The sequence below is a fragment of the Nematocida minor genome (assembly GCF_024244105.1).
Source record: "Nematocida minor strain JUm1510 chromosome Unknown 7769, whole genome shotgun sequence".
Lineage (NCBI taxonomy): Eukaryota > Fungi > Microsporidia > Nematocida > Nematocida minor.
Window position 1 is genome coordinate 1 of NW_026250383.1, and position 25564 is coordinate 25564.

Sequence of the window (25564 nt, forward strand, 5' to 3'; positions counted from 1 at the left end):
AGTGTTATATGCAGAGCATTTACAGTTGCTAAAAATAATAATGGAATAATGTAAGTCTGGGTTGACTTGGGAAGAGAGCTTGTTAAGTCTTGGAATTATTTATTTTCTTGCGAATTTATGCCTCAAGAGATGGAACAAAGAAGCTTCCTGTAAGGCCGACTTCTTTTATCATAGCCATTGTTACACTGTCTACTTCTATTCTCTCAACGTCAATAATGCTTTCAGAGGGGACAAAGTTTTCTTTTCTTTCTCTCTCCTCTTCCTGGGCTTTAATAGAGACGCCCTTCACTCTTCCGTATCTTATTCTCTTCATCAGTCTTGTGGCGTATCCTGCGATCTTGTTTCTTACCTTCTTTCCCTTGATGATGGATGAGCACTCCAGCACATCTCTGTTCTGGTAGAAGTCTAACGTAAGATTTCCGTAGTGCTTCTCTACGAACTGCTTTGATGCATTTTTTATAAGTTTTGTACTAACTCTTCCCATTGGCTGGGGTTGAAAAATTTTAAACTTTTAAAGTAGAACCATTTTATTATACACTTGTATCCGCCTATTTTGTATTTGCATGGCTACAATGGCCCTTGTAATGCTGTATCATATTGTCTCTTCTAGAAAACGACTTGTTGCACTTGGCACTCAAGCACTTGAAGGGCTTTGCTCCCGTGTGGATGATGTAGTGTCTCCGCATTCTGCTCAGAGAAGGAAACTCCTTGGAGCATCCGTGGAAGGTGCATCTGTATATTTTCTTGTTTCCTGTCACTATGCAAGGGAAGTCGATGTCCATTATCTCGCTCTCTCCCTCTGAAGCATGCTCGCTGCTATCTTGCTCTCTGTTCTCTTTTTCCGGCTTTTTTCGCTTCAGCTGCTTCAGCTCTTTTGCTGCACACTTTGCCAAGATGTTGAATGGAATCATGCGTGAGTCTTGTTGCTCCCATTCTTCAAAGCTATCTTCGTAATCTGGCAGATACTTATTGCTTGCGACTTTTGCTGCTTTTCTTTTCTTTACATTCGGTGAATTTTTTGCTCCTCGGCGGTATTCTCTCCCGTTTTGTGTATCGTCCATGTCCTTCCCCTAGCTGTCTTGGCTCTATTATCTGCCGATTTGAAAAATCAATCCAACCATTCTTAACTTAAAATTTCTTGTTTTTTGACCAATTATTATATTTCCAGGATGAAGTATGTCAGCCCCGTGGGAAAAGTCTACAAAAAAGACGGCTTGCTCGATAGGTGGATGGAGATTCCCGAAGAGTATCTGCTAGCTGAAAAAAACTGTCTGTCTGCGGATCCTCTCTCAGCTCACCACGCTTTTTGCTTGAGTCTGAGCAAAGATTCACCGACAATTGCTCTCAATGCAACAGACTCACTGACAATTCTTACTCCCATCGGAGACAAGGAGACATCTCTGCACATTTTGAATATTCTTTTGGAACACAATGCATACATCCCAGGGCACAGCATACTTCAGTCCATCTCTAATGAAGCTATTTTAGCGTCCAGTGAAAGATTCAAATCTTGTATATTCAGTGAAAGCCCGAAAAAGAGTAAAGTGCAAGAGGACTGTGACATAGTCAAGAAAGCCTTGGAAGTGCAAGAGAGGTTGGGCGATATTACATACGCATATGAACAGGTGTCTTTGCTAAAGCTGTCGCAGTACCTTCCCATGTTGGACCAGATGATATTTAATTCTTGGGTTGTATCTGCAAGTGAGTATAAGAAACTAAAAAACTACTTAAAAACCCATCCGCAGACTCTCTATTGCACAGTAAATAGCCTTATTAGCCCGCCTGTAGATATAAGCATGTTTGAGAGGCCTAGAACAGACGAAATACGCAAATACCTAGGGAGTTCTGAGCTGTACTCTACATTCTATGAAACACCTAGATCACCCGATCTTATCTGGGATGCCAGTGCTCCTGGATGTCTTATCAATCTTCCTATTTTAGTAATTGAAGAGATCATCAACAAAACAAAAAAAGAACGAAGGAAGAAGATCATATCGATTGTAAATGAGCACGCACAGGATGTTGGCGTGCAAAGGAATATGTGTTCCTTCTACAGAGAAATATTCAGCAAAGACAGAAACATCCAATACGAGGGAATTCTGCTAGAAATTAGCTTTGAAGCAGAGTACAAAAGGCTCGTAGAGGAACAAAAGCTTCTAAGTGAAACAGAAGAGGGAGAGATAAAATAGGTCCTCTCCTTAGCAATTGTAACTGACCAGCACATTTCTCAGATACCAGGCCAATCCACTCGTTTTTTCAAAGACTGCAAGGACCAGTAAAATTCTATCTCTCAGCACCAATAAAAACTGTTCAATTACCAACCAGCTCAGCATACCGCTAAGTCTCTTGTCTTGTACTCTGCATTCACATTCTAACTCTCCAATGTAATAATTAGTATGAAAAAATCTGCTTAGCCATCTTTCAAGATCAGAAACACTCTTAGCTTTTATGAGGAGCTGATACATTCAGCAATATCCTCTGCTACTTGCCTCTTCCACTGATCTTTCCATGCATTTCCCATTCTGGACATTATTTAATTTTTCTTTAAGCTAATAAATGGCTCTATGCGTCGATTATTTCTTTTTTCATCAGCAATAATTGGAGCCACAAGCTAAAAAGAGGCCAGACTCAAAAGATGCGCTTTCTCTGGCAGTGGCAAAAGAATCTCCGCAGAGCAAGTAAAGGCAGAAGAACAGTAAACACTCGCCAATGACAGTATAGATAAGATAATCGCAAATTTATTTTATTATGCGGTTGCAGTGTGCTTCTTCTTAGATCCTGCTCCTTTGCTGGTAAGAAGGCCTCTCTCTTTCATCATGGCAAAGTATTTAGTTTTCTTTTCTCTACTCTTTCTTTGTCTTTCAATTCTCTCAGAAATTCTGGCTTCCCATCTCTGTATGTGCTTCTCTGTAACCAGCCTCTGGATCTTTGGCTTGACTATTCTTGTTTCTCCGTTCTTCATGGTCTTGGTGTGCCCGACAACGTATGGCTCAAGATCGGTCACATCGCTCGACAGACCGTACAGCCTTCTGATCTTTGTGGCTCTCTTTGGCCCTCTTGGCAGAGGGTTTACAATGTCGTTGAATCCTTCAAAGATGTGCTCTCCCTCCTTGACAACTTTCATGTTGATCACTCCGATCTGGTCGGAAATGACGTCTCCTCTGACACTCTTTCTTCTTCTGAGCCCCTTCTTGGTGCATCTGAATCCGGTGTCGCCCTTCTTCAGCAGCAGTCTCAGTCTGTCGGGGGTCATAAGGCCTTTCTTCATGGGGAATCCTTGCTTGTCTGTTCCACCGGTTATTTGCAGAAGGAAGCCAGCCCACTCTGGAGAGATGATTTCACCCTCCACCACGTCGAGGATTCTTTTCTCGTAGAGCGCGGATTCGACATTGTATTCAACTTCTACAACTTTCTGTGTAGTTCTTCCTGGGTTAGCAATGCTAAGTTTCATGCAGGGACCAAAAAAATAAAAGTAATAATATTTTTGCAAAAATATAGCAGATGCTGAAACAAGAAAATAATAGATATGCACAGCCATAGAGCAGTACAAAAAGTAGCGCAGAAACACAAACACATACACGCACTGCGTTTATTTCTTCTTTTGCTGGTAGTGCCCCATAAGAACATCAGTGGAGGGGTCAAAGCCCAAGGCTGAAACATTCTTCTCCACTTTTGATAGGATCTCTTTTGCTAAGACCTTCCCCAGCTCTACGCCAAACTGGTCGTACGAGTTTATGTCCCACACCTGGCCCTGCACGAATATTTTGTGCTCGTATATGGCTATGAGCATTCCAAGCGTGTACGAAGTGAGTGTGTCGTACATAATAGTGATGGATGGCCTATTTCCAGAGAAGTATCTGTCTCCCTCTTCGCTCTCTTTTCCCATCATGAGCGCTCTGGACTGTGCTAGACAGTTTGAAATAAGAACATCGTGTGCTGTAGATGACCCTTCGGTGCCCTCTGTATTTTTTCTCTTTGTTGCAGCTCGCGGGTTTACTGGGATAAGAAACTCTGAAAGCGTCTTGATGGTTCCCTGGTGGAGGAGCTGGAAGTATGAGTGCTGCGAGTCTGTGCCCACTGTCCCCCAGATAATGGGAGCTGTCTGCTGCCCAGGAATGACGCCCTGCTGCGAGAACTCTGCAGAAATCAGAAGATTGCCGGTTTTTGTAAAAGATTTTCCGTTGCTTTCCATCTCGCACTGCTGGAGATACGATGAAAATAACTTCATGTAGTAGTCGTATGGAACAATGCACTTGTTATTGTACCCGTACTCGTTTATGTATTTGCACTCAACCATTGCGTGCAGCATTGGAATGTTTTCAGCCACTGGGGTGTTCAGAAAGTGAGTGTCAATGTCTGCTGCGCCCCTTAGAAACTCCAGGAATGCATCGAAGCCTATGCTCATTGCTGAGGTAAGGCTGACACAGCTCCATATGGAGTATCTTCCGCCCACATAGTCCCACATGTCCAGAATGTTCTCCTCTTCGATTCCAAACTCCACGGCTTTTTCTTTAGAGGCTGTAACTGCCAAAAAGTGCGATTTTATAATGTCTTTTCTATCAAAGCTTTTGGGGTAGCTACTGAGAAGAGTAGAAACAGCAATCTTCGCATTCTCCAGGGTCTCTTGTGTGGTAAAAGTTTTTGACACAATGACAAATACGGTTTCTTCAAGGTTGATGTTTGTAAGGGCTGCGTGCATCTCCTGTGAGTCCACATTTGAGACGTATCTAAACTGTTTTCCTACATTTGCTGCAGCTGGTGCAACTGCCGATGTAAGGAGCCTTGGGCCCAGGTCGCTTCCTCCTATTCCCACTCCAATGACGTTTTTTATCTGTTTTCCTGAGGCTCCTTTCATTTTCCCGCTTTCAAAGCCGTTGCATATGCTTTTCATCTTCTGCAGCTCAGCAACGATTTCTTTCTCCTCCTTATCCAGGCTGTTCTGTGCTCCGCTCTGCACTGCTTCAATCACTCCCATTGATCGAAGTTTTACGTGCAGAACCTGTCTGTTTTCTGTGTAGTTTATCTTCTCTCCTGCAAACATGCTCTTTACTCTTGCTGCAATGCTCATTTTCTCCAGTCTATCTACCCACTCGGATATATCTGAGTCTTCGATGTGTGTTTTTGTGTAGTCCACGAGAACGCTTCCTCTGTTGCTTTCGATTACTTTTACTAGCTTTTTTACTCTATCTGTGTCCTTAAACAGGTCTTTTATCTCTTTCATACCTATTCTCAAGAACCCATTTCTATTTATACAGAAACCTCTTCTATTATGTTTTGCAATGCACCAATTATTTTCACATGAAACTGATTTGTTGTAGATCTAAGCTCTCTTTCTTCTCTCAACCAATTGCTCAATACCTATAGATCATAGCCCAGCCTTTCTACTAGATCGAACCAAAGAGAAACTCTTTGCAAATTCAAACCACCTGCATATACAATTATAATAGGCAAAACATAAAACAACTTGAAAAATTTGTTTTAAATATATATCTATTTTATTAATCACATTTGCACCTATTGCGCAGCTATCAATTCAGTATGCGTGCAGGCACTTATAATGTCTGAACATTGCATTTCTTATTGCTCGGTATGAGAACACAGAAAGGCCCAGCTGCTCCCAGTCTTCTTCTCTTAGAAGCTTCAGCTCTCCAACTGTTCTTATGTCCTGGCACTTGACCTTCTGCAGCCACACACTAAACAGCTCTGGGCGCCCGTGCTTCTGTGCAGTTTCGAGTAGAAGGTCTTCCACCGTGCTTTCATTCAGGTACTCTTTCATTTCCTCATCAATGCCCAGCATTTTTTCCTTATAAGGCGTATAAGACTCGCCATACAAAATATTTTTCATTGCTCTTGAGGCAAAAACAGGAAGCTTGAGCATCTCCCAGTCCTCCTCCGTAAGCATGCGCAGGTCGCCAACTGTCTTTATATCTTGTTTCCGAAGAAGAACAATCCATCCCTCTGCAGTGCCTTTTGCTCGCTTTACACAGGCTGCTACCTCAAAGACAAACTCGCTTATTTGCTGCGAGTCTTTGAACTCTTTCATCGAGTAGTCGCTGCTGTCCTCTGATGCATCGCTTGGGGTGGAGGAGGGCACTGCAGCCAGAGCATCTTGTGTCTCTTTTATTGGTAGCTCTACAGAATCTGAGTTGGGCAGTGCGTGGCCTTCGTCTTCCTGGGACCTTGACTCATCGTCTGACTTATTTTCGTCTATTTTTATGATGAGATTTTCCATGTGTGCCTTTATCAGCCCGATCTCATTCTCCTCTGCCAGGCCTTCGTCTTCCATCTCCTTCATTACACTATCTACCGTGTCTGCGTTCCTATTGAAACAGAAAGAAACCTTTTTGCTGCTTTTAAAGAAGTGCATTTGGAATGTAAATTTGTTTCGATCTAGCGTAGACGCTTTGACTGCCACTCCTGCGTCGTGGTCGTATATTTCCTCTGTCTTTTTCTGCCCGTGGCCAAACACTGTTTCTTTGTAGTAGATGTCTTCTCCATCCTCTTCATCCAGATAATCAGCAGATGCGCACCTGCACGGCTCTATCTCCTGCTCGTCTTCAGGGTAGAAAAAGTGCATGGCTAGTATCTCTTCCAGCAGATGTGGCGTGTACGGGGAGCCTAAAAGGCCCACTACAACCTCCTTGAAGCAGGGAATGCGAATTTTTATGATCTGCTCAAGTATTTTGTACTGCGCACTCTCGTCTCCCATGTCAATATTGGAGAACATGGGAAGACCCTCGAGTATCTCTCCAGCTCCAAGGGATAGCAGGGCTATGCCTATCTCCCGGGCCCTTTCTTCCTCTGTCTGCACATCCATGATGGCCATTCCAAGAATCTCTTTCCACACAGAGTCATTGTGTATGTAGACAGACCCTTCCTCTGTTATGCTTATGTTGTCTATACAAACTTTTCCTTTTACTTGCGCACTTTCCATGCTCACTGCAGCCTGCAGTATTTTTTTTGAGACTGAGCACAAAAACGAGCTGGGAAGCTCTATGGGCTTTCTGGACAGCAGCGGGCGCAGGAGTGCTGATCCTCTGGTCTCTGTTATGATGGTTAGCATGTTGTCTTTTACCCAGTATGCAAGAACTTTGGGGAGAAACTCCCACTCCAGAAGTCTTTGGCTTTTTTCCAATCTATCAAGAACTTCTTTTTGTGCTGGTATTTCAATCCAATCGACTCTTTTCAGCAAGTGTGCATCCATTCCATTGTATACTGTGAGGTCGCTAATACTTTTTATTTCTCCTCCTTTTATCCATTGCTCGCGGTGTGCGTATACGTCTGCTTCTGTGCTCTTTAGACTACTCTCTATTTCGACACTTTCTCCTTTTTTTGCTGGCTCTTGTTTCATTCCGTAAAAATAAACTTTTAAGATTTAGAGCATTATATGATGGATTATTATTTTATTTACGAAGTTTTCGTTACTTGCAAATTGAAGGAATAACATTCCAAACATGATCACCATACACAAATATTGGAAATGTTTTATAGATAGATGCACACCTCTGCAGAAGTGTATGCATAGCATAGATGATTTAGAGGGCTAGTATGGCAGCTACGAGCATTAAAGATCACTAGAGTCATCCAGTCTGCAGAAATATTCAGATAGGAGAACTACAGAACACTCTTTTCTTCTTAATTTCTCTTTAACCCCATCTTTATTCTTTTTTAGCGCTATTTGTTATTAGGGAGAGTCTCTTATTGTCTATACTACTATCTTCTATGTCTGGCTAGTTTTAATAGTAAATCTGTTTAGAATTAAACTTTTTACTTCTCTAGCACAGACAGAAAAACTGGCAAAGTGTAGACTATTTGCACTGGACAGAGTTTCTTTATTTCAAACAAACTATTATTTTGCACAAATTGGCTAAAATAGAAATACATTTAAAATGCAATGTGTGCGAAGAAGAAAAACACTCTTAATATTTTTTATTGTGGTTTATTGTTGTTCTCTGTTCTTTGGTTAGATCTACACCAATGGCATTCTTACTTCTTTTGGCAATGGAAACAATAAAATCTGCTGGTCGTTTGAGTACTGTACTGAAAATTCAATAAGACAGGCTATAGTCTTGGGAGTATCATTTATTTATCGTAAAAAGTAAATGGACGCAGGAGTGCCCACTGATGAACACTTACACAACTCTGCTTATTATGTTTTCTGTATGGTTATTTCAGAAATCTTTTCTTCTATCTTCTGTATTACCTCCTCTTCTGAAATTATCTTTTCCTTTTCTTCTGACGAGAAAATAAGCTCGTCTTCCTCTTCTTCTTCAAACTCTATTTCGCACGTTGTCTCCTCAGCTACCATTTTAATATACTCGATGTCTTTTTTTGCCAGTTCGTTTCCCGTTAGAATAAACTTTGTAGAGGGCATCTTTCTTAGAACCTCTGCAACGCTCTTCAGAGACTCTTCTGTTATGTCGTTGTACGAAAGATCTATCTCTTTCTCTGGAATCAGCTCGCCCTGCAGCAGTGTGACCGTTGGAATTGCCTGTGCAAATATTTCCACTCCTTTGTCCGACATCATGCAGTCTGCGACATTTAGATACTCTATTGGCCAGTTTGCAATGACAGTGGAGAGCACTGTAGATCCATACTCCAGCAGGAAGTTGTCTGAGACATCCAGCACCCGCATACTCTGTCCTGATAGCGAGTTGAAAAGATCGCCCATGTTCACGCTGCTGATGCTGTTTTGGTATATTTTAAGCGCATCAAAGTGTGGGAAGTGCGACAGGGCTTTTCCCAGCTTGGTGGCGGACTCTTCCAGCCTGTTTCTTCCGACCTCAAGAGACTGCAGCTCTGTGCTCTCTTTTGCAAGGTTCTCCAGCGCCTGGGAGAGAAACTCTCCTCCATCAATTCCTATCCCGTTGTTGTTCATCACCAAATGTTTTACTTTGTGCATTTTCTCCACCAGTGGCACAAGGATCTCCATTCCGTAGAGCGAAAGTGCGTTGTCTGAAATGTCAAAGTATGCTATTTTTTTAAGCGGCAGAAGATGCTCCACAATGCTACTCAAGCTGGCATTCACCTGCTCTTTCACTCTCTGTGTGAAAATGCCTTTGAATATGACAACTTCAATCTCCTTTGCTTTGCTTAGCTCAACCAGAACTTCTTTCAGTGCTTCCGGCGAGAACGAGTTTTCGCTCAAATCTATCCCTCTCAGCGTCTCTGCACTCTTGCGGATGTCCTCTACCAGACTTTTCACGTCTTCTGCTGTGTTATACATCTTTTTCTCCTCTGAAATACTTATAATTTGCATTGCTCAAATTTTTCTGTGCTCCAACATTAATTAATAGTTTCTTTGCCACTGCGTTATCACAGCTGCAGCCCATTTTTAAGCACAGAAATACTTTCTACACTGGCTCCTGCACTACCACTGGATGCTCTACTGCTCTTCTACAAGAGTACAGCTCAAAAATAAAGTATTCTCTACTCTCCTCAAACTATTATTCTCGTGCCTTTCTTGCTTCTTCTGTCTCTACCATGGTGCAGAGCTTGTGCTATCTAAAATTCTTCTCCATTGAAATTTAAGCTTATTTATTAATTGTTGTCAGCTGCTATGTAATACACCTCTTTCCCTGCGTCTGCAGGTGTCTCTGCTATTTCCATTTCTCTGTCCTTTAGAGACTTTTTTGCTGTCCACATCTCAGAGTACTTCAGTTTTATCAAGTCCATTGTTTCTTTTTTCGAGTATGTTTTCACATTCTTTCTTATGTTCTTGTAGAGCTTTTCAAAAGGATCTGCTCTTCTTTTTCCTCTTCTGTTCATTTATTTTTTATAGGAACAAGTTTATATCAGATAAACACTCTGGGTAATATAGGACAAACACAGCTCTTTCGTTGATGAGACGCCCTGCCACCTTCTGGTAGAGCGCCACTGCCTCTTCTTTTGAGGCCAGGCGGATGTACACCCTTCCCTCTAGAGACTCCACTTTCTGCACTCTAAAGTCACTGAAAAATTGGAATATTTCCTCTTCTGGCTCATTTACATTCAGCATACAAATGGTAGCTGTTGGATGCTTAGAGATAAACACCTCAGATGGAAAGTGCACGGGAATGCTATCGAGCTGCATAGAGTATATACTGGAGCTGCGTAGAGGAAGAAGGTTTAATGGAAGGGCATCTATGATAGAAGCAATCCACGGCCTGGATCTTACAACTAGATAAGATCTGCACAAGTGTCTGTGCTCATGGATAGACTCTATCTCAGGCAGGCTCTCTCTTAGATTCTTAAGACTCTTTTCTTTTTCTGTCTGTGCGAATGGTCCAATTATCCGCGTGCATATGAGTGGCTTAATTGGCTGATTTTCAGCGCCAAAGTGTCTGCACTCTTCCTGCAGCTTAAAATACGTTATGTGTGCTATTCCTTCGGTGGTATACTCTCTACCTCCTTGCACACGAGCCCAGGCAGTGAAGGATGTATTTACGCAGGCATCGTATATTTTCAGAAGATCTTCTGGTGCGTCCTCATTCATTTGCAAAATATGTGCAAGGAGAGTGGAGAAATAGAGTACAGAAAAAAGATAGAAAGTGTTTTGAAAAGGCTTATAGAAAGAGAAAGAGTGTACTCCAAAGTCTCGGGGGTTACCTTTGGGTTTATACGCTACAAAAGAGCAATGAAAGAGCTTCTACAGCACGAGGGAAGGATAGAGCATGCGAATGACCTCATTGCAGTAAAACACATCGGAAAAGCTATAATCGACGCAATAAAAAAAGAGCTAGATGAAGCTGGGCCTACTAGCACAAGAGCTTCCTCTGAAAATGAAGAAATAAAAGAAGAGGAAATTATCATTGTAGACCACTCAATGGATAGTATCAATGCAGCAGAAAGAGAAGAAGGTGCAGATGCACATGAAAAAAAGAAAGATGGGAGTTCAAGTGTTTGCACTGCAAAAAATGACGGCGGCATAGAGAAGGATGCATTCTCAGATGCATACACAAAGTGCAATGTGCAGATAAAGCTGAAAAAGAAGCAGACTGGCCATGTGTTCAGTCTCAAGACAAAAGAAGGAAGTGCTAAAATTCCAGTGCCATTTACGCTATGCCATCTTATGGTGCTGAGTCTTTCAAAAGAAGCCTCGCCAGGAAAGTTCACAGATATGGCATCAGTTCGATACCTTTCCCTGGAAAGAGCCCGCAGGAATATTCATATATATGGAAGTAAACTTTTATTCGAATCAACAGAAAAAAGAATAAAGCACTCCGCTAGAATTCTCATGCGCCACGGGCTCATAGAAGAAACTCCATCAGGGCTCTGCATAACAGATGCAGGAAAAGTGGCAGCTGGCATGCTGGAAAGAATGGAAATGCACCAAGAACAGTATAGAAAATACATTAGTACAGACCGCGATTCATCTGGCAGTGTGTCTGTAGATATAAACTCGTCTAGGGACTCTCAAAGAATGAGTGAAAATAAAAATATGTTGCTGATTGACATAAGAGAAAAAAGAACGCGAGAAGATCCTTACTTCTTCCACACGTTTCTCTCCCATGCAGGAGTTGCATCTGAAACCCGGGTTCTTTCCATAGGAGACTTTCTATGGGCGCACATAGACAATATGCAGGAGTACTACAGCAATGTGCTAATGGAAAGAAAAACGATAAGAGATCTTTTGCAGTCGGTGCGCGATGGAAGATACAGAGAGCAGAAAGAAAGGCTGCAGCGCCTCCCTGGAAAAAAGATGTACTGTCTGGAAGGAGGGCTGCCTGCAGACAAAACCGTTCTAAAAATGTTCTACACCGCTACATTCGGTCTGGCAGCAAAGGGCTTTGTGGTTTTGAATCCCTGGAAGATCGAAGAGACTCTGTCTGCCATAGAAACCCTTAGCAAACACATATCTAAAAAAACGGCTAAAAAAGACTTTTTACTTGAAGGTTTATTAATGCATTCGCACAAGAAAAAACTCACCGATTATCCGCACGCTGACAGATCTCTTATCGTACTGCAGGCAATCAGCGGAATTTCCTATGGCGTGGCTGCTAGTATAATAAAAACAGTAGGCGGAGTTCAGGTTCTGATCGAAAAGGGAAAACACCCAACGTCTCTTTTGGAAGAGTTGGCTTCAGTGCCCTCTGCAAACAGAAAAAGAACACTCGGGCACGCAAAGGCCCAGAGAATACTCGATGCACTGGGGCTATAGGAGAAAAATCTCGGGACTGTTTTCCAAAAAGAACTCCAGAAAGTCTTTTAGCCGCTCCATTGTTTCTTTAAAAGTAGCATCTACGATGCTGGACTCGTCATCAATGAAAAAGATGGGAGCAAAAACCACAGCAATGTTTTTAAATCTCAAAGCGCTGTCCTTCCTTGTAATTAACAGGTATAAAAAAGAGCACACTACCTCTAGCAGCTCTATTTTACCGGGGGAAACAATAAACATAAGCAAGAACTTGCAAATGAGTATTTTTTCCTTTTTTTCTGCCAGCTTTCCCACCTTGATGTACAAATTGATGTACTTTGGGGGGAAGAATGGGTTTTTCGTCTTGAGAACCACTTTGTATACCGATGATATAGTTTCCAGCTCAAACTCTTTGAAGTTGTATGTTATGATCTTGATCACCTCCTTGGATCTTTTTTCTTTTTCCTCGGGGCAGCCATTGGCATCCACTGACAGCTTGGGGAACTTGAGATTTACGAGGTTTTTGTAGAGGCTCTTCACCTCTTTTGCTGACGCGCTCTGTCTGAAGAGCTCTGGGTTCTGCTTTAGGTCTATCATCTCAATCACCTGCATGAGTGCTTCAAGATCAGCTGAAACCTGCAGCTTCTTGCTGCAGAAGGTGTAGTTTGTCCTTACCAAGTTGAGGCTCGGATCAGCGCTCTGGCTCTCTCCGTATATCAGGCTTATGAACATGTTGATAACTGCGGTGAGCTTGCTGTTCACGACCTTCTTGTCCGAGTGCTCCAAACTTTCGTCGTGCAGAATTTCGTAAATAAGAGGCTCAGTGAAGAACCTCCCGTATAGCTCGCTGTGCTTGCTAAGCATTGCTTCCTTGTACTCTTCCAGTCTCTCCGCGCTCAAAGAGTTTATAGTGTTCTTCTCTCTCTCTGTTTCGCTCTCCATGTTTTTTTGTATATGTGTGTATTAATCTGTTTCATCTTTAGTATAGACCATTTTTTCTGTCCTGTTCTAGAAGCGCGTCTTCCACCAGGTCTTTCAGCCTTCTTCTGTGCTCTCTGGACTTCATGTGTCTTGCCATTGTGGTGGTCTCCATCACTCTGTCGCATTCTATGCACCGCGAGTGGTTGGGGTTTTCTATGGGCTCGCTTGTCTTCTCGGCCACTCTCTTCCGTATCTCGTCAAAGTCCTTTGCTCTGTTTCGCAGCTTGCAGCCTATGCTCACTGTTCTATGCGTTGATTTTTTATTGTTCGTTGACTTCGATGGTTTTCTTTTCCCCATTCAAAATTTATTTTATGCGCATATACATACTAAATATAGCCCCCAGCGGAGGACACGCAGTAGCTTTGCAGGGATTGGAGAAGAGCACAGGCTCTAGCATTAGCATACAGGTGGAGGGAATTGTAAACGAAGTAACAGCAGCTCCTCTTTCGGAAAAGCCTGAACTCATGGAGAAGCTGGAGAATGAGGTTCTGAAACGGTATGGGAGCGAGCTTGTGCCTCTGGATGGAGCAACTCTGTGCAGGTGGGAGGACAGGAGTATCTGTGTTGACGGTAAAAAGCCCGAGCAGAGTGGAGCAACAGAGAAAAGACTGATCTTCCATCTTCCGTACGCTAAAGCACGAACTATGGCAGATTTAGATGGAGCGAAGAGTATCACCAAAGAGTTCAGCAGCCCAATGGAGGCCTTCATTCTCCTCAAAAAGATAAAGGGCTCTACCCTGGTAGATATTGGTAAAATTGAAAGTGGAGCAGCTCGAATGGAAGCTATAGAAACTCTTGCATACGAAATGCCGGACGTGCGAATAGCTTACATATACTCTTCGCAGCGAAGCTTCTTTGAAACTATCTCGGTCTGCGTCTATAGCTCAAATGAGCACAAGAGACTCTGTGAAAATAGCGCAGAAAATGATAGCAGCTCAGCGCCTTTGAAGAAAAAGCAGAAATTGCAAGAGCCATCCTCATCTGATAGATTTGTGCTTATATCAGAGTCTGAAGATCTGTGTGCATACTGGACCTTCACAACTCTGAAGATAGGCATGCCTTTAGAAGACCTATTAGCTGCTAATATATCGCAGTGTGAGAACTCTGAAGCACTTATTTCCAGATTGAGCAATTTCATCCAAGAGGCAAAAGCAGACATGGTAGCATGCTACAATGTAGACACGAATACCTTTGTGGATAAGATAGAAGGATCTGCGAAGGTTTATGATGCTACATCAAAAAGTAGCTCTGTCTCTAGCGGAGTTAGTCTTGTGTGCGATCTGTCGAGATACATTGAATCAGTTAGCAAGCTTACTGAGTATACTTTAGAAGAAATGTGCAAAACATACTCCATCGCATACAGCACTCTGCCAATAAAAGGGTCTGCACAAATTACAGAAGAGTCCTGTACGCATGCTAAGAACAGCTGTGCATCTAGTGATCCTGTGCTTAGTCTGAACATGTCTCGTATATCGAGCATTGAAATGAATGCAATTTTTAAGAGAGGAAGCTTGTTGGCGCTAGCAGAAAAGCTTGCACGGATTACAGGAGCATCACTTAACTCAATTTTCAATGGATATAAGTCTGATAGAGTGGAGTATCTATTGCTACACCGTATGCGAGATAATAAATATCTCATACCAAAGAGGGCAGTGCATGCAAAGGTTGATGACAAAGACACATACGAAGGCGGACATGTGTTCTTAGAAAAAACTGGACTGTACAGCGAATCTTACATTGCGCTATTTGACTTCAACTCGCTGTATCCCTCAATAATCCAAGAGTACAACGTGTGCTTTAGTACTTCTAACAGCCTTTCAATGGAAAGAGGGGGAGAAGACGAGCCTTCCCTTCTTCCCGGAGCTCTTCGAGATCTTGTGCAGCAGAGATCAGAGATAAAAAAGAAAATACAAGAAAAAGAAGGCAATGTGCAGACCCTGGAGATAGAGCAAAAGGCAGTGAAGCTAGTTGCCAACTGCATCTACGGGTGTTTGGGGTTCAAAGGCTTTAGATTCTATAACAAAAAGATGGCTGCTTTTATTACCGAGTGTGGAAGAAACATTCTAAAAGACACAAAAACAGTTCTAGAGAGCCAAGGGTACAGAGTGATATACGGAGACACTGACTCCGTGATGGTTGACATTGGCATAAAGCCCACAGAGCCTGCGCCTTCTGCCGAGTTTTTATTGAGAATAGCAAACAGCATCAGCTGCAAGTACAGATTTATCAAGCTAGGTTTTGAGAAGATATTTCTAAAGCTGGTGATGCTGGCGAAGAAAAAGTATTTTGGCATCTATTTGTCAAATGGAAAAGAGGAAATAGAAGAGAAAGGCCTGGAAACAGGAAGACGCGACTGGGCAGATGTTGCAAGAGATACCACCAGCCGAGCCATGAAAATTCTGCTGTATTCGAACAGCCCAGAAGAGGAGATACTGTGCATGCTGTCTAAGATCAAAGAAAACATGAAATCTCTCGATAAGGAAAGTTTTCTGATAAGAAAAAAAATACAAAAGAGCCCAGAAAGCTACAACCAGATACAAGCCACGTCTCTACAGCAGGTGTCTCTTGCACTTCGTCTGCAGCAGGAGAAGAACATGATATTCCATGGAGGAGACATTATTTCCTTTGTAATAGCAATGCACAACGGCATTTCTCGTCCTGAGCTTATTTCTGAAAGCGGGGGAATCAACTACGAATACTATATTAAACTGCAGATATTCCCGCCTATACAGAGAATGGTTGAATCTTTCCCCTCCATCTCCATTGAAAACATACAAAAAGTCCTTGGAATGCACAAAGCTAGGGCCAAGGAAGTGCCCCATGCCCATTTAAAAACAGTGCCGCTAGAAATACAGGAAGCTCTGGAAATTGTGACTCTGTGCTGCAAACAAAAACAAGAAATAGGATTGGTGTGTGTTGTGTGCGGTGAAACTTTAAGCACGCTCTTTGTAAAAAATCTTATCCGATCTATAGTGTACAAGGAGAGTGTGAAGCTGCACAGCCTTAAAAAAAGGTGCTCAGTGTGCGAGTCAAAGGAAGAGTATAATCCCGTCTGTCTCGTGTGCCATCTTCCAACAGAGTGGGAGTCTCCATCACTAGAGCATTTCCACAACTTTATGTACAGACTTCGAGAGATATTCTACAAAACAAAAGAAGAAAAATACATTGTGGATCTTCTGGCAATTTCCAACTACCTATCTATCGACATCAGAGCGTTCCCTCTAAATTCATTCTCAGAAAAACTACACATTCCTTCGCTTGTTGGAAGAAGAGATTTACTGGATGAGTTTTTCAAATAAATAAATGAAGATGAAAAATAAGAGCATAGTTTTAAATTTTAAAGCATACAGAAACAAAATAGTTATAGTATAGAATGAATTTATAAATTTAAAAACTTTTACACGCTTATTGAACTTAGCAGCAGACACACAACAGTATTTACAGAACATATGATTTATTTCTCATTGCGCACTATGTAGAAGAGCTATCTGTAGCCTACAACAAGTCTTCTATATCAACATCCACAAACTGTATTTCAATTTCAACCGGTTTTTCTTCTACTACCAGAGCTATTTCAGGGATGGCTCCTGATTTAGATAAATAGTCAAAGAAATCAGCGCAAGGAACCACAGTAAATTCTTTTACTAGCTTTTTCCCAATAACATCGTATCCTTCATTCATTTCATTCTGTGTAACTGTTGCAATCTCTTCATCCAGGGTGCACAGCGTCTTATTGTCTCTAACCGTAATAAGATCTTCACAGTTGTGGCTGCTTATTCTAGGCCTTCTTAGCGCCATTTCTAGCAAGGCAGTGAACTCTGTTTGTTGGCAGTTGCTGGGAGACTGATACTGTGCCTGCGTAGTTTCAGTGCACACTTTTTTAACTGAGTTTTGCTGGGAAGAGGGATGACTCTGGCAAGTATGCTGGGTTACGGTAGTTTGTGTCTGAGAGGGATTGCAGTTTGGAGATTTGCTGTTGCTATAGCTCGTGTATGAAGAGCTCTCTACAGTATCCATTGCTTGTCTGGGAGGATTGCTAGCCTGATAGTTTATCCTAGACTTACTTCTCCTGGTGTCAGAATTTGTAGTTTTATTTGGCTTTTTCTCTGTATAGCTTGAGCTAGATTCTTTATTTTGAGAGGAATTCTTAGACGTAGAGGAGGTTGATGATTTCATCATGGAGCTATCTCTATACTGTGATGAGCTCTTGGATAGATGGCTCTTTTGAATAGGAGCCTTTATCTGTGCAGAAGCTGGTTTCTGAGTCTTTGCATCTTTACTAGATGCAGTGTTAGTTGACCTGGTACTTGATGAGTTTGTAGATGTAGAGGATTTAGAACTTGATGATTTCATGGAAGACATTAAAGAATCTTTTTGATGAAGAGCTGCAGATGGAGATGGAGTGCTTTTTGAATTAGACATCTGTTTTTGTGTTTGCATAGCACTTTTTGAGCTCATGGATGAAGACTTAGAGCTTGATGATGACATATTTTGTTGGGCTGCTTGCTGATGTCTCTGTGGGATACAGTTTGTGTTAGACACTGAAGATCTTGCATTAGAAGACCTTTGACGACACCTATTAGAGATAGATGGTCTTTGAGCATACCGACTGCAGTTTCCATACATTTTTTGTCTCTGTGAAGAGCCTGAAGAGTTTGAACAGTTGAACTTTGAACTAGCTGCAAGTTTTGCAAAGTTTCTTTGACTTTGTGCTGAGTTGGAAAACATTCTTGTGTTGGATTTTGAGGCAGTTGACTGTGCTGTGTTTGATGATGATGTAGAAGACTTTTTGTTTTGGTGCATGCTTTGTCTATCTGTAAGTTTGGCTGAGTGTGCAGTATTCTGTGCTGCATTTTTGCTGTTTGATGAAATATTGGAAGAATTTGCGATTTTTGCATTTGCTGCTGTCTTTTGATTGCCTGCAGGGCTGTAGTAATTAGAGTGCGAGCCAATGGCTGCCTGTCTGTTCAAGTCAACAGTTTCAGATTTACTTTTTTGTGAGTTTTTGCTGTCACCGTCTGTGGCATGTTTATAGGAGTTTATTTTTCCATCTTTTGTTTCCATCGATTTATTCATCATACTTGTGTTGGTCTTACTGGACTCATTGCTACTTTTTTTCATCTGTAATCTACCATTATTGTTGACTAGAGAAGAGCTGCTACTATTTTTCTTGGATGTCTCTGAGCTATTAGCTGCTGAGGTGTATTGCGCCTTGTTGTTCTTGTACGACATGCTTTGCGAGGATGCACTATCTTTTTTGTTAGATGCGCTGCTGCTGTTAGAAGAGTTGTTGACAATAACACCGTTCTTCATTTCAAAGTTGCTGTGTGATTTTGTGCTGTTGGAAGACTCAGAGCTTTTTGTCTCTCTTTTCACCTCTGCTCCATTTTCTTTTGGCATATGGCTCAGGCCAGAGCCTTTAAAAAAGTCTTCAGATGACCCTGTGGGAACTGTGTTTTCTTCTGATTTTACTGCATTCGGAAGTAGAGTGCACAGAACTACTGTGTGTGCTATGCATAAATGTAGCTTCATACTGTTTGATGCTATTTTTTCTTATATATTTGTGGTTTAGATAATGATGAGCAGCAAATGATCTTTTTTGTGATTCTAGGTTTGAGGTTACACAATTAACCAATAGAATCTTTTTATGAAAAACAGAAGAGCTGTTGTCTTACTATCAAAATACGAACTTTAAGATCCCACGAACCAATAGCAAAGAATAAACTTTTTCGTGTACAGTAAAATAAAAATAATTGTGTACAGTCTAAGTATTTATTTAAATACTCTATTTTCTCAAGTCGTAGAGGGGAATATCCTTTAAATTCACTTTGATGTTCATAAAAGAGCCATCTATCATAAGCACCATAAACACTGCATTCTTCTTTGACAGGACTGTTTTTATGTACTCTGATTCGCTGTCTATCTTTCTTATTTTCAGCTGCATGTGGCTGTCTTTTAGCGTAATGGCTTTACACTGGCAGTTACTTGGCAGGACGTCTTCAGACGTAGTTGAGATTAGTGTGATATACTCATTCGACTCGCTAATTGTGTACGGACGGTCAGGAGTGCGGTAGAAATCAATTATGTTCTGTTTTTTTATCTGGACTGGTTTTCTGTCTATCGTAAACATGTGATTTTGTGTAGTAGATCCTAGAACTTTAGAGGAGGTAGTAACTTCTTCTGTGTATATGGGGCTTTCGTTTCTCTTCTTTGACAGCCTTCCACTTACCATAGAGCTATTAGCGTGTCCTTTTGTCACTAGTTTTCCATTCACTAACGTTTGTTCGGTGTTTTGGCTTGTTTGAGAAGACCTCACAGTTCCTGTCATTGTGGTGTTTGGGTCGTTTCCTATGTCCCCATATCCAAATATACTTTCACTTTTCATACCCTTCTGTTTTTCTTTTGGCCTGTGGAGGACATTCTGTTCAGAACGAGAAGAGTGTAGATGTTTGTTTTTTCCTATTTCTAGACAGTTTTGTTCTGAACTGTGCAAGGCTTTCTCATGCTTCTTTTCATCTTCTGTTTTAGCATGAAAGAATCCTTTAACCATGTTCAGTCCGCTTGAAAAAACATGCTTTATGCTTTTAGCAACCTTCTGCACGACAGTAGTTTCTTCAGTTTCTTCTTTAGTTCTTATCTCAGGAGAAGAGCCATGTAGGTGATCTTTACTATGCACAGTGATGCCATGGGTAGAAGATGCTTCTATGTGGTTGCTCAGCTCATTGTCTGTATCTTTTTTAAACACAGAATTGGAGATATCGCTAGATAAAAACTCTCTATCGTGGTCAAATATATCGCTACCACTGTCTTTCTTATTTTCTTTCCTTGTATGTTTGTGCTTCTTCTTTTTTCCAAGCTCAAGTGAGTCACTCGAGTCTTTCTCTTCTTTTTCATTGCTATCAAATTTAAACTCATCGCTCTTGTCAAGCTCCTTATTATGGATAGATTTACATGGCTTATTTGTTTTCTCTTTTTGATCTGTCTTTGTTTTTTTCAAACTATTTTGTGAATTACTCTCCGTTTTTGCAGTGTCTATGTTTTCTACATCTTTCTTTTCTTTGTCTTTTTCAGCTTCATGGCCTCTACTATTGTCTAGACGAGCTGATGTTGGCTTTTCAAGACCGAATACTTCAGCATCGCTGCTTATGTCATCTTTCATGCAGAGTGTATGGACAGCCAGCACTAAAAAACACAATGTGTACCTGTGCAATTTCATAAAACACACTCTGCTTTGCATAAAATACTAGTATCCTTCATGTTTCATAAGAGTTTGCAAAAAATCAGATAGCGGCTCTTCCTTCAATAGAAAACATGTTTTCAATAGAATCACTGTGTTTGGCATTAAGCCAATGCATCTCTGATTAGGAGCACTTCAAACTCTAAAGAATTTGAGATACACTCAACAAGAATCTGTCCATCTAAAGAAGAAAGCCATTTAAAATATTCTAAACACTAGTAAGTCTTACATACAGGTTCTTTTGTGTCTTTATGTATATAGAAATGCTCTCGGGACATTGTATACATACAGAGCAGCTCATAGCATGCATCTTGCACACATTAAAAGCCCAATGTATTACAGAAATAAAAATATATATGTCGACTTATGCAAAATAAATGTTTATAAACAAAATATGTCTTTAAAGCACATAGCCGAATATGTCTTTTCCGAATCATTTATCTTCAGCTATGATTCCATCTTTGTAACACACTCAATGCAAACGAACTACTCTTTTGCCAAAATATACAGATTTCCCAATGTGCTTCTAGAGTCTTTTTCTTTCTACTCCTGTTCGTCGGTGCACGATCTCTCTGTCTCTCTAAACAGCACAAATACGCAAATAACGATAAGCAGCGATACGACACATGAAGAGCATACATATGATATCGAAGAGATAAGCGATCCCTTAGAAAGTAGTAGTATAAAAAGAAGTCTAATGGTAAAAAATGGCGCTTGCAATCAAAGCCTGTGTGTTCCCACTGTGTACATACATGGCCAGCAGGCATTTGCAGTAGAAGATAAAGAGATCGATGGGTTCTATCACAGCACAGATGAGATGAAGCTGTACACGTATATACCCTCAAAGTGCACTATTAAGGAGTATGCTCTTTTTGCCGTAGAAAAAATATACCCCAAGGGACTGTGCTTTCTTTTTCCTGACCACATGACAGTTAATCTTCCTTCGCAAAGCTATACACTTCCTGCAGAGTTTACGAACAACATGAGAATTTCCTTTTTTGAGCACAAAAATACATTGCACAGTGTTTTTTCAAGCAATGGCCTGATTATGTACAAGAACCAGTTCAAGAAGTACCCGGACGGTTTTACTCCCACAAAAATATGGAACAAATATTTCTACATGTATCTTTTCTCCGCGCACAGCAGAAGACTTCTTGTTCTGAACAGAAACCTTGAGATAGAGTACGAAATGGGCGCAACTGATGTTTTTGTTTCAGACGAGTATGTTTTCATCTCCAAGCACAAGAAAACCATAGCACACCGCACAAAAACTTTTTCTTTTTCTTTTCTGTTGGAAGACTTTTCGGTCACAGACGATGTTATATCTGTGGAGACTGTGGGCAATTTAGTGCTGATTTTTACGCTGGAGAAGATTCTAAAGCGCACAACTCCGCTGTTTTCTCTCTTTATCACTGAAATAGATACAGTAAAAAAGACAGTGGTAAAACGCAGCCCTTCTCCTTCTCCAAACAGTCTGTGGGCAGAGCACGGATTCAACATATTTTACCTAGCAGAGAATCCTAAAAAGCCGTATCTTACTACCGGTGTGTTTGATATATCCGTTGCAGTGCGCGGAGATAAGTATCTAGCGTTTGGAGTATCTGCAAACAGTGTGCTTGTTTTTTGGCCTGATAATATGGTGCAGATTCCAATCACAGCCATTGAAAAGCCTTTTTCCTTTACACACAAAAAGAATAACACATCTGTTTTTGTGGGAGTGCCTATCCAAATAGATGCAGAAAAAGGGACTCTTCACATAGTTCGTGAAGGTCTGAGCCAAGAGTGCATCTTCCCCGTGCTCCTTCTTCTCCATGCATCAGGTGTTTTGCCAGGGCCTTATCTATTTTCGCTTTTTTCACAGGTGCCTGAGTACAAAACCAGCATAGAAAGAACGCTGTTTTATTTTCTGCAAACAGAGGACATAGAAGGATTTATAGATATAATAGAGTCCATCAAGATGCATGCAGCTCATATATACGAAGAGGTTGTATCAACGATGCTGAGGCTTCTAGATGAGAAAAACATCGAAAAGCTATACAATGTAATAGACAGGGCGGATGTAAAAGATTTTAAGTGTGCGGTGTCTTTAAGAAAAGCACTGATCCAAGATTTCTCGCTTTTCGAGAGGTTTCTAGACAGCGCCATTGCCCAAAGAAAAGAGCACCTGGTTTTTGAATTTGTTGATTTTGCCAGTAAAATTGAGGACCCTGAGCTGCACAGCAGAATACTTGCTCTTCTTCTTAAGAACACAATGCTGTACACTTCCGGGATGTTTTTGTCAAAAATAAATGTCCCATCTAGAAGCGATGAAATAGAGCGAGACTCACTCGTTGAGACATACATGGCCACCAACAGTATTGTAGAGCAAATAAAGGAGAGAAAAGAGCCCGCAGAAATACTAGAGAGGATTTTCACAGGAAAAGACGCTCTTCTTATAGCAATGGTGGCTGAAAGACTCTGCATCCTCAGCGGAGATAAGCAATAGAAAAGCAGATGTACACTATTATCTCTATTTCAATCAGATCTATCTTATTATTTTCTCACTTAAAAATTCTGCACAATCCAAGCTACTATCAACCAAATATTTGTCTGTCACACTTTCCGCACACAAATTATTCTTCCAACATTGTTCTACTATCTGATCTACACAGCTAATCCAACAGACCTCATCTTCAAATAAAATATTGAGTTTATTAAATTTATCTTATCTTCTCTGTGACTTACCGTTAGTTCTCTTACCACTGAACAAGTGCTTTGGCCTATCTGTAAGATGCATTCTATCGCTCTCGCCCTTTGTGCCTTCCAGCTTCTTCTCTTTAAGGTACTTATCTTTACGCTTGAGGAGTCTCTGCTGGTCTAGTGTCAGCACAACCACGCGGGCTTCCTTGGGCTTCAGTCTGCTGGCCATTGGGTGGTCTATCTCCATGGCGGCTGGCGTGCTGCTTTCTCTCTCCTTGGCCTCTATCTTCTTGCAGAGCGCTGTTGTCTTCATGCGCTCAGGCAGGCTCTCTCTCTGTTTGTCAAGACCCTTGAGTCTCTTGAGTATTTTGGAGTGCACAATTCTCTGTTTTTTGTCCCTCTCTGTCTTGTCCAGCAGGGCGTACTCTCTGTTGTACACCTCCTGCATGTAGTAGTCTTCCTCCTCTTCCAGCTTCTGCAGCTTAGCTTCTATATCTACATCAATATAATCAGCTATGTTCTTTCCGTTGTATATCTCGGGTATTGTATCGTATTTCCACTCGTTCTTTATGAAGTACTGTGCGTTCAGGTCTGAAAAGAACTTCTCTCCTCTTTCTTCTGCTTTCTTTCTCAGGTCGTTCTGCGTCTCCTCTCTCTTTCCAAACTCCTCTGTCTGTGCAACTCTCTTGTAGTCTGGGTCTATGCGCGGCTTTTTGATGTCCAGGAATATTCTGAACTCCTCCAGCCTTTTTTCCTGCATCTTCAGCTCAACTCTGTGCTCCAGCAGATACTCGCACGCTGTGTTCTTCGCCAGGTCTACGTTGTTCTCTTCTAGCGATGATATCTCCACCACCGGGTTGCTTCCTATCAGATCCTTCACATCTCTCTGCAGATCTGCATCGAGCTGGTCGAACTTCTTGATGTCTGACTTGCTCAGGATGAAAATAACAGGCTTTCCTTCAAAGAGCGGGGATAAGCTCTTAAAAAGCCCGATCTGGGCCTGGATGGAGTATCCGCAGGTTTCGCTTATGTCTATGAAGTACAGCACAGCTGCTCGCAAATGGGCCAGCGCAGTGACACTCTGCATTTCAATTGTGTTCATGTCTTCTATGGGGTGGTCTAGCACTCCGGGAGTGTCTATTATCTGCCACCTCAAGTATTTGTAGTCAAAGTGTCCCACGTACAGATTCCTGGTGGTAAATGCATACGGCTGCACATCGACCTTAGCCCTGCTCACTGTGTTCATGAAGCTGCTCTTTCCGACATTGGGGTATCCGCATATCAAAAGCGTACGCGTGGATGGGTCTATGTCGGGCATTCGCATCAGACTCTGTCTCACCTCCTCGAGGTACACAAGCGTCTTTGCGAGTTTCTTGGCCATTGTGGACATCTTTCCAAGAGCTGCTCTTTTAAGCTGTTTGCACCGGTACAGAGAGTCTCCGTACTTAATCAGCTTGGTGTACTCTTTCTCTGTTCTTGTAATGGCAGAGGCAACGGTTTTAATGTGGCCCAGCGCCATTTTGTAGTGGTCTCTGTCGTAGAGCACGTTTATGAGATCAGACGTAAAGGGGTGGGCTTCATCAACTTTTGGGAATGTGTTGAGTATGTCATTGAGCTTTCCTACGTACATAGAAGAGGTGAACTTTACCTTCTTTGTGTAGAATTCTCTTATTCTTCCAATCTGGTAGTGCTTGTGTATTTCGGTGGGGGTTCTTCTGTTGGTTCTAGAAAGGCACGTGTCTATGAGCACTTCGGCAGTAGGAACAGTAGCAATACTTTTCATTATAAAAAATTTGCAACTCAACGTATTTTATTTAAAGAGCATTTAGTGCTACGCATTTAGAAAAATAAATCATCTTTCTGTCTACTAGACTCACTCTCTGTTGCACATCTCGAGAAGAATTTCTGTTTGCATTCTGAGTTTATTTATTGCTTCTTCTATTTCCGCACCACGGCAAAGAGTGGAAGAGACTGAGAAGAAAGAGAGCAGAATATATGCACACTATCGGAGTATTTGGTGCAATAGCTCTTCAACGTGTTCTTCGTGAACTGTTTCATCCATCTTTACATAGTTTGTGCACGCGTGCAGCTCTCCACTTCCTGTGTATATTTTTGAAATGCGCGCACGGGTCTCCAGCTTCTCTGGCACTTCGTATGCGCTTTTATTGAAAATGTACAAAACAATGTCATCAGATGAGAGATCCTCTAGCAAAGACATGCTTTCAAAGCTGTTGGCTCCTGGCGTGTCTACAAGAACCACGCCAGATGATATCTTTTCTTTTTTCACATCAAACGAGGGAATGGTTCTCTGGGACGGACTGTGCTTTCGTGCAAGGGCAAGAAACAGCCGGGTCTTTCCCACGCCCTTGCGCCCAATAAGAACAACCTGTCTCTTTTTCTTCTGTTTTTTGCTAAAGGCCCAGACGGTGGCTGCAATGGCCAGCAGTGCTACAACAATAGCTATGACAACGCTTGTGCTCATTATTTTCTTTTAAAGTAAAACTTAAAAGATTTCTTGTCTTATCTATTGGTCAGTTTGGGTACATATACC

The 25564-nt window shown here is 41.6% G+C and overlaps 18 protein-coding genes across 18 annotated transcripts; 4 read left to right on the forward strand and 14 right to left on the reverse strand.

The window, feature by feature from the left end:
- Nucleotides 1-115: 115 nt before the first annotated feature.
- Nucleotides 116-484, reverse strand: NEMIN01_1643 (small subunit ribosomal protein S17e; the record flags this gene model as incomplete). The annotated part of the gene is made up of 1 exon (XM_051477585.1): nucleotides 116-484. The coding sequence occupies one exon, from the start codon at nucleotides 482-484 to the stop codon at nucleotides 116-118; it is 369 nt and encodes a 122-aa protein (XP_051333545.1).
- Nucleotides 485-548: 64 nt separating this feature from the next.
- Nucleotides 549-1061, reverse strand: NEMIN01_1644 (uncharacterized protein; the record flags this gene model as incomplete). Its single annotated transcript, XM_051477586.1, has 1 exon — nucleotides 549-1061. One exon carries the CDS (start codon nucleotides 1059-1061, stop codon nucleotides 549-551), a length of 513 nt encoding a protein of 170 aa, XP_051333546.1.
- A 108-nt stretch (nucleotides 1062-1169) lies between these two features.
- NEMIN01_1645 (uncharacterized protein) lies at nucleotides 1170-2189 on the forward strand (the record flags this gene model as incomplete). The annotated part of the gene is made up of 1 exon (XM_051477587.1): nucleotides 1170-2189. The coding sequence occupies one exon, from the start codon at nucleotides 1170-1172 to the stop codon at nucleotides 2187-2189; it is 1020 nt and encodes a 339-aa protein (XP_051333547.1).
- Nucleotides 2190-2746: 557 nt separating this feature from the next.
- On the reverse strand, nucleotides 2747-3451 carry NEMIN01_1646 (small subunit ribosomal protein S6e; the record flags this gene model as incomplete). The annotated part of the gene is made up of 1 exon (XM_051477588.1): nucleotides 2747-3451. The coding sequence occupies one exon, from the start codon at nucleotides 3449-3451 to the stop codon at nucleotides 2747-2749; it is 705 nt and encodes a 234-aa protein (XP_051333548.1).
- A 138-nt stretch (nucleotides 3452-3589) lies between these two features.
- NEMIN01_1647 (glucose-6-phosphate isomerase) lies at nucleotides 3590-5221 on the reverse strand (the record flags this gene model as incomplete). The annotated part of the gene is made up of 1 exon (XM_051477589.1): nucleotides 3590-5221. One exon carries the CDS (start codon nucleotides 5219-5221, stop codon nucleotides 3590-3592), a length of 1632 nt encoding a protein of 543 aa, XP_051333549.1.
- A 312-nt stretch (nucleotides 5222-5533) lies between these two features.
- Nucleotides 5534-7351, reverse strand: NEMIN01_1648 (uncharacterized protein; the record flags this gene model as incomplete). The annotated part of the gene is made up of 1 exon (XM_051477590.1): nucleotides 5534-7351. One exon carries the CDS (start codon nucleotides 7349-7351, stop codon nucleotides 5534-5536), a length of 1818 nt encoding a protein of 605 aa, XP_051333550.1.
- Nucleotides 7352-8149: 798 nt separating this feature from the next.
- Nucleotides 8150-9259, reverse strand: NEMIN01_1649 (Ran GTPase-activating protein 1; the record flags this gene model as incomplete). Its single annotated transcript, XM_051477591.1, has 1 exon — nucleotides 8150-9259. One exon carries the CDS (start codon nucleotides 9257-9259, stop codon nucleotides 8150-8152), a length of 1110 nt encoding a protein of 369 aa, XP_051333551.1.
- A 281-nt stretch (nucleotides 9260-9540) lies between these two features.
- NEMIN01_1642 (uncharacterized protein) lies at nucleotides 9541-9768 on the reverse strand (the record flags this gene model as incomplete). Its single annotated transcript, XM_051477584.1, has 1 exon — nucleotides 9541-9768. The coding sequence occupies one exon, from the start codon at nucleotides 9766-9768 to the stop codon at nucleotides 9541-9543; it is 228 nt and encodes a 75-aa protein (XP_051333544.1).
- Nucleotides 9769-9775: 7 nt separating this feature from the next.
- On the reverse strand, nucleotides 9776-10474 carry NEMIN01_1650 (uncharacterized protein; the record flags this gene model as incomplete). The annotated part of the gene is made up of 1 exon (XM_051477592.1): nucleotides 9776-10474. The coding sequence occupies one exon, from the start codon at nucleotides 10472-10474 to the stop codon at nucleotides 9776-9778; it is 699 nt and encodes a 232-aa protein (XP_051333552.1).
- Nucleotides 10475-10483: 9 nt separating this feature from the next.
- On the forward strand, nucleotides 10484-12139 carry NEMIN01_1651 (uncharacterized protein; the record flags this gene model as incomplete). Its single annotated transcript, XM_051477593.1, has 1 exon — nucleotides 10484-12139. One exon carries the CDS (start codon nucleotides 10484-10486, stop codon nucleotides 12137-12139), a length of 1656 nt encoding a protein of 551 aa, XP_051333553.1.
- NEMIN01_1652 (uncharacterized protein) lies at nucleotides 12134-13057 on the reverse strand (the record flags this gene model as incomplete). Its single annotated transcript, XM_051477594.1, has 1 exon — nucleotides 12134-13057. One exon carries the CDS (start codon nucleotides 13055-13057, stop codon nucleotides 12134-12136), a length of 924 nt encoding a protein of 307 aa, XP_051333554.1.
- Nucleotides 13058-13094: 37 nt separating this feature from the next.
- On the reverse strand, nucleotides 13095-13394 carry NEMIN01_1653 (bud site selection protein 20; the record flags this gene model as incomplete). Its single annotated transcript, XM_051477595.1, has 1 exon — nucleotides 13095-13394. The coding sequence occupies one exon, from the start codon at nucleotides 13392-13394 to the stop codon at nucleotides 13095-13097; it is 300 nt and encodes a 99-aa protein (XP_051333555.1).
- Nucleotides 13395-13408: 14 nt separating this feature from the next.
- NEMIN01_1654 (DNA polymerase alpha subunit A) lies at nucleotides 13409-16396 on the forward strand (the record flags this gene model as incomplete). Its single annotated transcript, XM_051477596.1, has 1 exon — nucleotides 13409-16396. One exon carries the CDS (start codon nucleotides 13409-13411, stop codon nucleotides 16394-16396), a length of 2988 nt encoding a protein of 995 aa, XP_051333556.1.
- A 196-nt stretch (nucleotides 16397-16592) lies between these two features.
- On the reverse strand, nucleotides 16593-18629 carry NEMIN01_1655 (uncharacterized protein; the record flags this gene model as incomplete). The annotated part of the gene is made up of 1 exon (XM_051477597.1): nucleotides 16593-18629. One exon carries the CDS (start codon nucleotides 18627-18629, stop codon nucleotides 16593-16595), a length of 2037 nt encoding a protein of 678 aa, XP_051333557.1.
- A 253-nt stretch (nucleotides 18630-18882) lies between these two features.
- On the reverse strand, nucleotides 18883-20313 carry NEMIN01_1656 (uncharacterized protein; the record flags this gene model as incomplete). The annotated part of the gene is made up of 1 exon (XM_051477598.1): nucleotides 18883-20313. One exon carries the CDS (start codon nucleotides 20311-20313, stop codon nucleotides 18883-18885), a length of 1431 nt encoding a protein of 476 aa, XP_051333558.1.
- Nucleotides 20314-20728: 415 nt separating this feature from the next.
- NEMIN01_1657 (uncharacterized protein) lies at nucleotides 20729-22819 on the forward strand (the record flags this gene model as incomplete). The annotated part of the gene is made up of 1 exon (XM_051477599.1): nucleotides 20729-22819. One exon carries the CDS (start codon nucleotides 20729-20731, stop codon nucleotides 22817-22819), a length of 2091 nt encoding a protein of 696 aa, XP_051333559.1.
- A 219-nt stretch (nucleotides 22820-23038) lies between these two features.
- NEMIN01_1658 (nucleolar GTP-binding protein) lies at nucleotides 23039-24796 on the reverse strand (the record flags this gene model as incomplete). The annotated part of the gene is made up of 1 exon (XM_051477600.1): nucleotides 23039-24796. One exon carries the CDS (start codon nucleotides 24794-24796, stop codon nucleotides 23039-23041), a length of 1758 nt encoding a protein of 585 aa, XP_051333560.1.
- Nucleotides 24797-25015: 219 nt separating this feature from the next.
- NEMIN01_1659 (uncharacterized protein) lies at nucleotides 25016-25495 on the reverse strand (the record flags this gene model as incomplete). The annotated part of the gene is made up of 1 exon (XM_051477601.1): nucleotides 25016-25495. The coding sequence occupies one exon, from the start codon at nucleotides 25493-25495 to the stop codon at nucleotides 25016-25018; it is 480 nt and encodes a 159-aa protein (XP_051333561.1).
- Between the last annotated feature and the right edge of the window lie 69 nt (nucleotides 25496-25564).